At 43.0% G+C, this 13,342-nt stretch overlaps 1 protein-coding gene across 2 annotated transcripts in view; it reads left to right on the forward strand.

Annotated features, from left to right (window-relative positions):
- Positions 1–13,342, forward strand: part of Csmd1 (CUB and Sushi multiple domains 1) — a 1,398,492-nt gene that overhangs the window by 1,328,087 nt on the left and 57,063 nt on the right. For both annotated transcript variants that reach the window (XM_057752269.1, XM_057752268.1), the window contains exons 50-51: positions 927–1,112; positions 9,093–9,287. In XM_057752269.1, the coding sequence (XP_057608252.1) occupies positions 927–1,112; positions 9,093–9,287 (381 nt within the window). The remainder of the gene's footprint in view (positions 1–926; positions 1,113–9,092; positions 9,288–13,342) is intronic.

A 13,342-nucleotide genomic window follows, 5' to 3' on the forward strand; every position in this document is an offset into this window, starting at 1 on the left:
TGGTAGGACCTTGCTTGAGAGAAAGTGATCACATGTTGAGTCAAGAGGCCAGTGAACTTAGACTCTTTCTTTTATTTTCTTTTCTTTTCTTTTGGTTTTTATTGGTTTTTCAAGAAAGGGTTTTTCTTTGTTGCCTTGGCTATCCTGGAACTCACTATGTAGACCAGGCTAGTCTTGAACTCAAGAGACCCACCTGCCTCTGCCTCCCCAGTTCTAGGATTAGAGGTGTGTGCCACTACACTCAGCTCTGACTTGTTCTTTCAACAGTTTTGTTAGCTCTTTGAGAAATATCCTGGGTCTCAGGAGAATGTAATTGCTTTCAGAATGAGAACCTCCAGAGGCCCTTACCTCTTAAAGATTGCACACTTGTTTACACAATTGAAACTACATTTCCCAACACAGAATCAGGTGAAGGGCATTGTCAGGCAAATCACAGCATCCTTTAAAAAGAACTTCCAATGAGTTGAAGGAAATGAGTGGGGAAAGGTGGAGACAAAAGGGAGGTGGATACTGTGCACTCGTGACCAATTCTTATGGGTCTTGATATTCAAAGTCATTGTTCTGATGATAAGGAAGTGGCCAACCCTTCATCCTCCTGCCCAAAGTCACCCAAGGTAGCGTGTGTGATTGCTACCTGAACACACAACAAAACAATCAGGCTGTTACTAACCTATACCCAAGAATTATCACCTGGAACCTCTAGTATCCCTTTGATACAGTGTTTTACATGGAACCACTTTTCTCCATTTTGATAAGCTTTCCAGTGTTTCTCTTGAACACTTTGCATCCTTAAAAATCTGAAAATGCACGTACCTTTGACAAAACTGAAGAACATAATTAATGAATTTGTCTTTGAGATAAAAATGAAGGTAAAATTTAAAGAAGTTCTTTAAGAATCAGTATGGCTTTCTTCCTTATTTCTTCAGCTGTGTCCTGTGGAATTCCAGAGGCTCCAGGAAACGGCTCATTCACGGGCAATGAGTTCACTTTGGACAGTAAAGTGACATACGAATGTAATGAAGGCTTCAAGCTGGATGCCAGTCAGCAAGCCACTGCTGTGTGTCAGGAGGATGGCCTGTGGAGCAACAGAGGGAAGCCACCCACGTGCAGACGTAAGTGTTCTGTCCACTGCGTTCCCTGGGAGCAGGGGTGAATTTAACTTCCAGAATGCAGGCAGACACTTCCCAGTATTGTGAGGACCTGGTCCCTTTCATCTTCACAACACAAGCAACTTCCATAGAGACCACTCCAGTCACTTTAAATGGATTGTGTATTCCTGGTTGTTAGTCCAGTAAATCCCAGTAAATTCCATGACAATCTATAACCCAAGACTTACCCCACCAAACCTTATGCTGGCGCCATTTTCAGTGTGAGTAGAAGCTAATGAGTGTGAGCACAACACTGAGCATAAAGTGTGTAACATAAAGCAGTGTGAGTTGCTCTCACCATTTCTCATGTGATGTTTGAGTTTTTCAAAGTTAGAGCTGATGCTTGATTCGTGTCTATGCCACGGACTTCTTATACACATCACCGGCTGCCAGGAAAAGCACCAATTCATCTGGAAAGTGCAGTAAGACTTCTAGAAAGCCATTTTCAGTGCACAGTAATGTTCTTACAAGAGTCAAACATGAGAGAATAAAGGGGAGGGGAATGGTGTAATTATATTTAATTTAAAAAATAATATTTTGAAAAGGAAAAAGGTTCAAGCATGAAAAGTTTAAATCTGATGTAAAACATAGTCTTAACAAGCACACAAGTCATGCTGAGAAGCCAACCTTAGAAGTTACAAGCACATGCTCACACACGTGCACACATACGTATACACATGAACAAACACACATGTATACACATACACATGTACATGCAAACATAATTTATACAATAAGAATTTTGTCACAGACATATTGAAAATCTTGACTTTAAATTAATATGCCCTTCCAATGTTTCAAAACTTAGAAATAGAAATGTTAGTTTTCCTTTGATGATATCTCAATAACAAAGGTTTCCTTGACCTTTGATTATACAATTAGTTTGCTTTTTTATTTTTTGTATATGTTGGTCATGTTAAAATTTTAAACTCTTTGCAAAAGTAATTAACAGCTCACCACGGCTTTTATTTTCCTTGCTTTCATTTGCGATTTTAGTCCATGTTCTCAGTTAGTTGGTGATATTTGTAAACTACTGATTTTTCTTGGTTATTTTCCATTAAATATGGCATCATTTTATAGCCCAGTTGCTTAAACCCATGGGAAGTGAAGGTGCTGTCCCAGTTGGGGCATCCAGGATCTATGTAGGACACACTGCTCGGTGCTGCGATTAAAGTGTCCCTTTCACTAGCAGCGGACAGAGTTAATCAGTGTTAAATGATGTCATAGTAGGCAGAGCTGAGTGTGAGGAAAACCCGTTTTAACTTTTGTTGGGGGTGGTTTCTTACACTTAATGACAACTGAAGACATCAAGCATGCTAAACACAAAACTTTATCCTTAGAAAATGCGATCAGTGCTAAATTTTGGTAACAATTGTGTATCTATGTATATCCATATGTGTCTACACACACATACACACATGTATGTGCATATATATAATACATACATATATACAGTCCTATATATTTTTCAAGCTAATCCCATTGTATCTGTGTGGGATCAAAGGAGTTTTTAAGTTTCTTTAACAATTGTAGTAAATTGCAGAATTAGTAGATGAAGTACCAGGTGATACGCATCTCTATCAGGTATGGTAAAGAACACATTTTATCCCAGTACTTGAAAGATAGAGGCATATGGCTCTCTGTGAACTAAGGCCAACCCGGGCTGCTCAGTCAGACCCTGTCTCAAAAATAAAATAAACCGGGGCCAGAGAAATGTCACGGAGGTTAAGAGCACTGGTTGCTCTTCCAGAGGATCGGATTCGAATCCCAGCACCCGCATGGAAGCTCACAGTCATCCGTAACTCCAGTTCCAGGAGTTACGGAAGTCCAAGGCCTTCTGACCTCTTCAAGTACTACATATATGTAGTACCGGCATTTGTAGGCAAAACACTCACACAAATAAAACATAAATAGATAAATCTTCAAACAATAAAGTAAAAGAGAAAGGCTTCCAATCTGATAGTACTAGAGATGAACAGTAAACACCTTCACTATGTTCCACCTCGAGGCTGACCCAGTTAAAGACTGGAATAAACAGCAGTTTCTATCGGTATCTCCCTGAAACTGTACAGATCTCCTAGGTACATTCCGAGTCTCATTTTTACATTTTAATTCTTTACTGAGACTGGATCTGGCTGTTGGAAGATAAGATCCATGCTGGTGCTACAATATACCCAGTCAGGGCCAGTGATATTAATGTGCAGGGCTTGATAGTTTGGCAAAATAATGGATGGATTTGCACTGTGCGCCATGTGTTGGGAAGGAGGCGAGGGCATTAAGCCAACCATCTCCACAAACACTTGTCTAATCTGCAATGCCAGTTTGTGGGCACTTGCTCAGTTGATGCTGTTCATGAATCACATTAATTATTAATTATTTATGAAGACCTACTGTGTGCAGAACACCAAACTCTCCCCGCCCCCCTTTATTTCTGAGCTAGGTTATCACTTTTGTAGCTCCAGCTAACCTAGAACTCACTATGTAGACCAAGCTGAAGTTAAACTCATAAAGATATATCTGCCTCTTCTAAATGTTGGGATAAAAAGTATACACCACCATACCCAGCAAAGCATCAGAATGTTTCACGATTAAATGAGATGCAAATCCTTCATTAGGACAGGAAAGCAAGGTGAAGTTATATCTGGAGGCTCACAGCCATCTGTTACCCCATCTACTGGGGATCCAACATGCTCTTCTGGCCTCCAGTGGCTCCTACACACGCACACACACACACACAGAGAGAGAGAGAGAGAGAGAGGGAGGGAGGGAGGGAGGGAGGGAGGGAGGGAGGGAGAGAGAGAGAGAGAGAGAGAGAGAGAGAGAGAGAACACATACATATATTGGGGCACACAGAAAATACACCTATAATAATGAATCAGTCTTTTTCAAAAAGCTGTTTGTGTTAAAAATGTCTGCCCACTGGACTGCTTATCACCTTATGGTTCCCTTTTCCTATAAACAGTCGAAATCCTATAAAAAGCAGCAACAGTCAGACACAAAGAATATGTCCAGTTACACTTTGACAAAGAACTTGGCTGCCTTCACGCTGTGGGAAGTCATTGGGCAGGAGACGAGGAGGTACCAGGAGACGAGACTAGGGGAAGACTTCTGGGCATCAGGCAACAGCTGTCCCAATGGTCATTGTCTTGCCTATCACTTTGAAGCAGGAGACGAAGAGGCAGAAAGCCTCCTAGGACAGGCAAATTCTGACAGCAACCATACAGAACATGAAAACACCCCACTCCATCCCCGCTCCCAATTAATTCTTTTCAGCAACCTTCTAGCACTGTGCTGGGAGAAGGAGAAGGGAAACCTAGGTCTCTAGGGCCTTGGGGCTCCTCTGGGGACCCAACCCTCCTGAGGGGCTTTCCAGAGTATGTACTGTGACACCAGTAGCTTGTGCACCTGAGAACTGAAACCCAGGGAGGCTCTGTCATCATAACCCGAACAGACTGCAGGCTATTTTAGACTCAGTTATTAGTGTTTGCCCTGGGCTGACATTGTTTAGTAGGAGCAAAAGTAATGTTTTTAAAACGCACTTATTTAACGTCTGTCTGAAGAGCTAATCTCGGGAACTACGTGCAGGACATTTAAACCTGAATCCTTATAAACTAGACCGACAGTGAGCAAAAATTAAAGCGCCACTGCAAAGGAGCCTGTGCTCTCTTCCACCGAAGCTCAGCGTCTTGCTTGCCACCCACTGGAATCCTCACCCCCAATTTCTCTACTCCAAAATCGACACTGAACACCCAAAGGAGCAACCTACCAACTCGTCACATTCGATCTGAAAGCGTCCAAGCTTGGGAAACAGCAAAACCGAGCCTGGGCTCAACAGGGGCAGCCTGGGATTGCATATCACACACACAGTCAGTGAAAAAAAGTCCATGTACCAAAGTCTCATCATAAAACACAAAGACTACAAAAGGCCCAGAGAAAGTACCTCCCCCTAAATCCACATCCAGCAGTCCTGGGGAAATGTTCTCACTGAAAATTACCCAAACCAACCACAAGACACAGAACTTAAAAGGATATCATAACTTCAATCAGTTCACTATTTGCTGAGCTGATGGTCTTGCTGTCTAGGCTTCTGAAGTTCCACGGTTCAGCCCATTTCCCTCACTCCCATCAGCTGAGGCTGCCGGCGGTCTGTAAAGACGCCACTTTAGCTGTGAGTGTGAAGACGGGTATGATTAAATTATTTCACTCCGAAGGTATCTAATCATAATTTTACAGATCTAATTAAATGTGCTCCAACTAAACGTGGTAATAAGTACTTACCCACACGAGTATGAGACGGGAAACTCTGTTAAAAGAAAATAAAAAGACGATTATATTCCACACTTCGGGGCTGATTAGACAAACAGGGAAGATTCATGAGAAGGGCCTGTAACTACCAGAGCGAATGCTTTATATTCCTGGTGGCAGACTCACTAGAGCATGAGTGCCCCAGGAAAGAACAGTTTGCCTTGCTGCTTTTCCCTAGCTCAAGAAACCAGAATCTCCATAAAGTTGACAGCCAAGGACTGGAGAGATAGTTCAGAAGTTAGGAACACACGCTGCTCTTTCAGAAGACCCAAATTCAGTTCTCAGCACCCAGGTGGGTTGACTCACAACCACCTGTAACTGCACCTTCACACACGTACACACACACACGCACACAGTCACGCATTCACGCACACACACACACAAATAAATAAATAAGCAAATAAATAAAAGCTTTTTTAAAATGAAAGCCAAGATTTCCCCATGTGTCTTCTCCATCTCTATGACATCCAGCAGTTGGGAAAATGTGTCTGTTGTATGGAAACTAGTCATTATTTGTGTTTTTCACTCTTTTGATGTGAGAGGTAGGATTAGGTTCCCTTGCCAAGTGCTCGAGATTCACCATGTTGAGCCCCTTAGGATGGGTGGACCACTGCAGATGCTCCCTTAGTTGAAAGGGGGAAAATGACCCCTTAGTGATTGGAGCCTATCTGTCTGCAAAAGACCAAACAGAAGGGATGTTAGGTTTGTGGGAAAACCAGCATATTCTTTTAAGTTGCATCATAGTTATCATTGACTCAACATGAAAATTCTCTCATAATTGTCAACTATATGGACCGATTAAATTCATGATGCCATAGATTTGTTTGCCTGTATTTCTCAGCTATAACAACATTTCATCTTCCTTCAGAGACCTTGCAATTTACTTGATATTTGCTTGTTGTGGTAATTGTACCCTCCATGATGAACTTCTGAAGGAGTTGCCTCCGTCTGCCTATTTTTAGTAATTAGTGGAATGAATTTTGCTTTTTGCGTTGCCAGGGAAAGTACAAATCAGGGAGGTGCTATGCAAGAGGGAATCCTTCACTGGATTGACTGACATGGGCTTGCTTGTTTGCCTGTGAAATGTAAATACGATAGTTATGGTGGTGGTGGTGATTATGATGATGGTGGTGATGGTGACTGTGATGGTGACAACCATGGTGTTGAAGGTGTTGATGATGATGATTACTCTTTTTTCTCATCTCATGATGCTTTATGAGCACTTATTCAGAACCAAAAAAGGGTGGCCCTTAAGATGTACATCATCGGGTGTTGTGTTTATGAGCAAGGATGTCTTCAGGGAATTGATTTCCAATTCTTTTCTTAAATTATTTTTATTTTACATACTCATGCATATTCATAGATATTTGTGGCATTCGGGATCCACATGGAGCAGTTGCTCTTGTCACCTCACATAGCAACCCACGTGTGTGATAACGGCTCCTTCTTGCAAGAATGCAGGTGTAGATAGATGTAGGCAAATTCACAGAGGCTGCCTCCTTCACCATCACACACAGGGACTTTTCTTCCCACCGTCCAGGTTATGTTACTTGGGGTTCACCACCCAAGTATGTCGTCACTCAGCTATGACTGTGAGTTATTCTTGCTTTGCACAGTCTTTCCCACAGATCAACTTTGAAAACATAAAACCCACAGTAGAAACATAAACAAAAAAAAATAAAAAACTGGTAGGAACCTGTTTCTGAAAACCTATGTTCTTTCTTCAGCAATCAAAAGACAGGATGGACTTTGCAGTTCGTGCCCACCCCAGACTTGAGTTTTCCTCCTAGGAGACTTTTGCCGCTCATCTGGGACCCTCTGTGGTGTCAGGATCATGGTTCATTTTAGTCCCAGAGTGTTAGCATTTGTGGTGACTCTTCTCTACAGAGGCCGGTCTGTTGACTCCCTACAATATGTTGTTTAATTGTTTTATACATTTATCAGAGAGAACATTATTGATGGCTTCAATGCAGTGTTTATAGATTGCATTTGGCTATCATATACATAGGATGCTATGCACGGCTGGGTGTGGTCTCAGTGGGAATTGCCTCTGAGAAAGGAGAAGCATATCTTCAGTTTTCACGGGTGTGGTTCAGTAGATGTCTTTGCTATTCTGTTTTCGTGGCAAGTTCCTTTGCAGACTGTGCACATGCCGCATGCACACTCAGACAACTGTAGCTAAGTGTGACCTATACTTGACTTAGCTGGAAAACTATGAAAAGATATAGTGGTTAGTTTTTTTTTTTTTTAAAAAAAAAAAAAAAAGCTTGTTGCCAAGTAGAGAGTGAGCAAGAGACACAAGCTAGAAGACAATTAAAAAACATCTCTCCAGACTCTACTCTTCACCCCTCCTCACCAGGGCCCCACTGACCTCAAAAAAAAAAAAAAAAAAAAAAGCAAGCCAAATACTGTTTTCATGAAGAAACAAGGAAACTGTGGACTGTCGGATTGCTGTTAGTGAGGATGGAATCAGCCATGAAAACAAGGAAGCTGTGGACTGTCGGATTGCTGTTAGTGAGGATGGAATTAGCCATGAAAACTCCCTTTCCACCCTGGGCAAAAGCAGAGCTTATGAGGGGAGAGAGCAGATGATTAGAATATACGAATTAGTTCCAGAAGCACACACTGGCAAAAGGAAAGCCTTTTGTCACATTCCAGCTGAGTTCAGGGTTCATATGGCCGAAGGCTTTATGGAGATGGTTGTCTTGCCTAAAAAGCTAGACATATCCTAGCTCAGAAAATTATATCTACTGCTAAGCAAGCCATTTCTATATCCTCCATAGTCATGCAGAATAGTTGCCACATCCAAAAATATAGAGACATAAGCTTAAGAATGGCTTTTAATTAACAAATATTCCTTAATTTTTTAACCTCATTGCTTTTACAGAGAGACTGAAATATGTGAAATTTGGAGACTATGGGAGTACAGATTTGTTTAGGAAAAGTACGATAGGATTTTAAATGAACTTCACAAGTTAAAAGCAAGAACCAGCCATGGCTGTAAGTTCTCTAAGGTCTACTATCCTGGGGCTGCATCTGAGCCTACACTACTGTTACTACAACTGTTTCCATAGCTCTGCACTCAGGAACTTGTCTTCTTGGCCTTGCATCATGGGAAGTCTTTCCCTTAAACTGTGATGCTAGGTTATTTTTTCTACAATGATAATGCAGTGTGCCTATTTTTGTGTACTTGTAAATCTAGCAAAAGCAGCTATAGTGTGTGCATATATTCCCGTGTGTATTTGTGCATGTATATTGTCCTGTACATATATTTGAATTTGCAAGTGGTTTTGAACATGTGTGAAGGCAGATGTGTTCTCATGTACCCATGTGTGAATGAGGGCATGTGTGTGCATGTATGTGTTGCTCAGAAAAGGAATGATTTCCTACTGTTGTAATATAGTCCAACAGTAAGATCCCCTTCACATCTGTAATGAGACAGTAACACACAGGCTGGGATTGGGCTACCTCCCATGTGAGTATGTGGAAAACAGAGAAATCCTGAAACAAGGGTAGAGGGCATCCAGGTTCCACACCACAGTGAGTTCCATAGATATGCGGGCCCTACCTTCTAGAAGCAGTTATGGCAAAAGCTGTCCATCAGGAAGCCGTACTGATGCTCGGGTGTTTCTCTCACAGCGGTGCCCTGCCCCAGCATCGAAGGCCAGCTGTCAGAGCATGTACTCTGGAGGCTGGTGTCGGGGTCACTGAACGAATACGGAGCTCAAGTTCTCCTCAGCTGCAGCCCTGGCTACTTCTTGCAGGGTCAGAGGCTCTTGCAGTGCCAAGCCAATGGGACCTGGAACACAGAGGAAGACCGACCCAGATGCAAAGGTGAGTGACGGCAAACCCTGCTACAAACAGAGGTACAGAACTTCAGGTCACAGCAGCAATGGCTTCACCTGTGAGGACGTCATTATAGTCCTGCTGACTAACGTAGAGCCTGTGTGTTAGCATGACGTGCTCAGACAGGTGCTGCAGGATCAGATAATCAACACTGTGTTCTTTTATTAATGACAGTATTTTATAAACTTCAGAATATTAAAATCATCACATATTTCACATCTGTGCCTGAAGATAAATAAAAGCCCATGTTTAAAGAGCTAACTATTCTTCTGTGTGGGTGCGATGATGAACTTCTCATTAGGATCTTGGGAAATAGTTTTGTATGCTGAAGATATCTGTCCTCCTCAATTGTCTTGAAAGGGGAGATTATTATACTCTCAGGTACATGATGAACAGTAAACTATGAATAAATAGGAAATAAGACAGAGCTGACATTGTTCGGAGCGCTGTCTGATTTGCACATCTCTGATAGCCAATCTGCACTAATTATACACAGGAAATTGTCAGACTTTGAAACAAGCAGTTGGCCTGTGTGAGATCTATGCAATACACAGCTCGGGATGAATGGCAGTAGACGAAGAAGGAGAAAAACAAAAGAATGTGTGTATTTAGCTGCTGTACAAATAATTTTAATTAAACTTTTAATACAACAGATGCTAATGCTTCATGTAATACAAACTCCTCTCAGGAACCCAGAGATAAGTAAGGAAGAACAGTGGCCTGGGGCATTCAAGACACCTTTCCCAAAGCGCCATCACAGTTGGACTTTGATGGCTTCTGGTGGCTCTGATGGCCTCTTCATTTAGGTGACCAATGCCTGGCCAGGAGCCCACAGTCAGTTTCCCCTGCCTTCCACATTCTCTCCACACTCATGTCACTCACCCACATCCCCAGCTCCTTGGAGCCATTTTGTGATTGGGGAAGCAGAATTGGGACTGTCAGGAGGGAAGGAGAATAGCATGGAGACTCTGGCATTTTAGCCCCCTTGAGGGGTTCGCAGAATGTTCCTGTAGGTGCAGCAGGCCCTACGTACACTCTCATGTACCTAATTCCAGCTGAGGATGTTGTCTGTGTGTGTGCCTGTGACAGGATCTTGATAGACAGGGTCAACTTGATGCCTGAAACTGCCTTTCTAGAATACTTTACTCCTACAAGTAAATCTTTACAAACTTAGAGCTCTCTTGAGGCTTGAACCACACCCAGAAGTAGCAAGGTGCCCCTCAGCAGGTCCCGATGCCCTGGCACTGTGCTTCTGGTTTTACCCCACGGTTCTAGAAATTGGCTGTCCTGACACACACAGTGCCCTTGCTCTCCAACACCATCTGGCCCCTGCTAGGAGTCACACATTCATCCATTGTCGTCACTTCCCACCAGACACAAACACATTGTGCACACTGGTGACCACTTGCTGCCCCACGTGACTGGACATGAGCCCTGTGTCACACACTGCAATCTATCTCCTTTGCATACTACCGTAGATGTGCAGCATTTTCTAGAATCAGGAGAATCCACCTGAAACCTTGGTTTGCTTTGGTTTTCTCTATTCATGACTGAATTTCAAGTTGACGTCATCTTAGCCAGGACAGCCCACTGGCAATGTCTCCATATTATCTCCACACATCTATGAAACTCTTGCTGTCTTCTAAAGACAGAGTGTTTACCCAGATGTCATTCAGGGATCCAAAGTGCCCTGGGTGCATGCTTTGGAATCTGTGTGGGAAGAAGACAAAGCATCGTCCAGGAAGGGAGAGTTCCCAGGGAGCCATGTCCTTCTCCTGGTGACCCAGCTGAAAGTTTTTCACTCACCTAAAAAGGTAGACACTGTTAGTGTCTTGGTGACTTTTCTATTGCTCTGACAAATTACTGTGATCAAGGCAACTTATAAAAGAAGCTTCATCAGGCTTATGGTTTTGGCGGGTTCCTGTCTGTGACTATGAAGCAAAAGCATGGTGCTGGTTCAGCAGCTGGAGCTCACATCATGACTGTCAAGTTGGAGGCAGAGAGATAACTGGGAAGAGCATGTGCTCTGAGACCTCAAAGCCCACCCTAGTGACACACCTCCTCCAGGTCATACCTTCCAAACCTTCCCAAACAGTTTTACCAACTGGGGACCAAGTAGTCAAATCTATGAGCCTGTGGAGGCTACTCTCATTAAAAGTACCACAGTTATTATCAAATTCCTCTCTATTTATCTATTTTGGAAAATTTTCTTTTGCATTTGCAAAAGAGCTTGCAAATTTTTGGAAACTCCTTCTTTTTGGAAACATAGATGGATCAGAGCAGACACCCGTGACTCGTTGTGACAGGTTATGGTATCGTCTAGCATTCTAGACCTTGTTTGCTGTTGCTAATCCTTTGAAAATGACACCAGAGCCCAGGAGTTCAGAATATCATCCAGTGTCTTCCCACTGTGTGGAAAAGGTACCCAACTTCGAAAGCTGTTGTCAGAGTTACAATGCGGTAGGTTCTACCTGAGGTGCTGTATCTGTTGCCGAGCAGTTATCCCCAGTGCAGTAAGTCCATGTGACACAGAGGAGTTCTTTGACTGACACTGGATGGGCCCACGGGTTGTGTATGCACATGACATGGAATGGGCTCACAGATTCTGCATATGACATTGAATGGGCCGAGAGGGTCTCAGAATGACATTGGATGAACCCATGGGTTCTATGTGTAATATTAGATATACCCACAATTTCTTTGTATGCCATGGGTCCATAGTGTCTCTGTTTGACATTGAATGGGCCCACAGGTTCTGAATGCGACACGGGATGGGCTCACAGGTTTAGCATGTAACATTAGATAAAGCCATAGCGTCTGTGTCTTTCCTCTGCCTGGTACCTCCCAGAGCTGCCATTGTGGTGCTGCTGGAGTCCTGTGTGTACCTGAAGCTGCCTGGCCAAACCCAGCTGTCTGTTCACACTCAGGGGCAAAATAAACGTCCTTGTGATTATGGCCGTGTCTCAGGTAATGGGATCCACTTTCAGTTTCTAACGTGTTTCCTCCACCCTCTCACACTTAATGGTTTCCATCTCTCAGAAGACAGGAGCCATGTGGCCTCTTTAAAGGCTCACCTCATCACCAGAATAGCCTCACCCTGTCAATCTCACCCTTGTAACCGAAGATGAACTGACTCATAAACTGGCCACAGCTTTGTCTGAACGAAGGAAGCCCTGGAGATTGTGTGGGATGTCTGTGGCCAGGGAAGAAAACTTTAGGATTTCTAGGAGTTTATCCTTTCCTATATTATAAATTGAAGCTGTTAAAGCTTTTAAAATATTTAACAATTTTCCTGAAAATTGAGAAGATATAAATACACATTAATTTATATAAAATGATAGCAAGTCCCTTCCATGCTAATATAAATAGCATGTGGGGTTTTTTTTTATGAACGATAGGGATTTGTTTTCTAGCAAAATGATATTTCTAAGAGTGTCCTTTTGAGTTTCCTTGTGACGTACTGCATAAGTGTGGCTGGGTTCTCGAAGCCTGGTCTGAACTTCTCTAAGTGCACAGTTTTAGTGGCAGTATACAAAACCCAGGCAGTTAGTAGTCTAGCAGCTGGACAGAGGGACGTCTGTGGACTCTGGAGGGATGCTGGGGCCTCCTGGAGCCTTGGGCTTTTGTGATGAGCACGGGGCTCAAAGGACCAGTGGCAGAGATGCAGGAACAGAAACAGACACACTCACTTAATTTCTGTCTCGGGTTTCTCTTCCACGTCTGCATCCTTGTGTCCTCATGGCTATGTCACTGACTGTCGCCAGCAGCCAGCTTTAGTTCAGTATCTAACGTTACTTCTCTTTAGAACAAATTTTGGGGATCAGGTCTGACCACCGTCTCCTCACTCAAAAGCCGCTCTAAACTCTCAGAACAGTCAATGGCTGTTGAGGACTACAAACCACCTAGGTCTTATCCTTCCAAAAAGGAAGGGTATGAAAAAAATAGGACCTTATGATGTTCATTTTCTGGAACCTAGAGAAATCACTGGATGTGTTGGTTTACCATTTCTTATGAAGTTGCCACTTACTGTAACTTAAATTCTC

The sequence above is a fragment of the Chionomys nivalis genome, chromosome 20 (assembly GCF_950005125.1).
Source record: "Chionomys nivalis chromosome 20, mChiNiv1.1, whole genome shotgun sequence".
In the NCBI taxonomy this organism is placed as follows: domain Eukaryota; kingdom Metazoa; phylum Chordata; class Mammalia; order Rodentia; family Cricetidae; genus Chionomys; species Chionomys nivalis.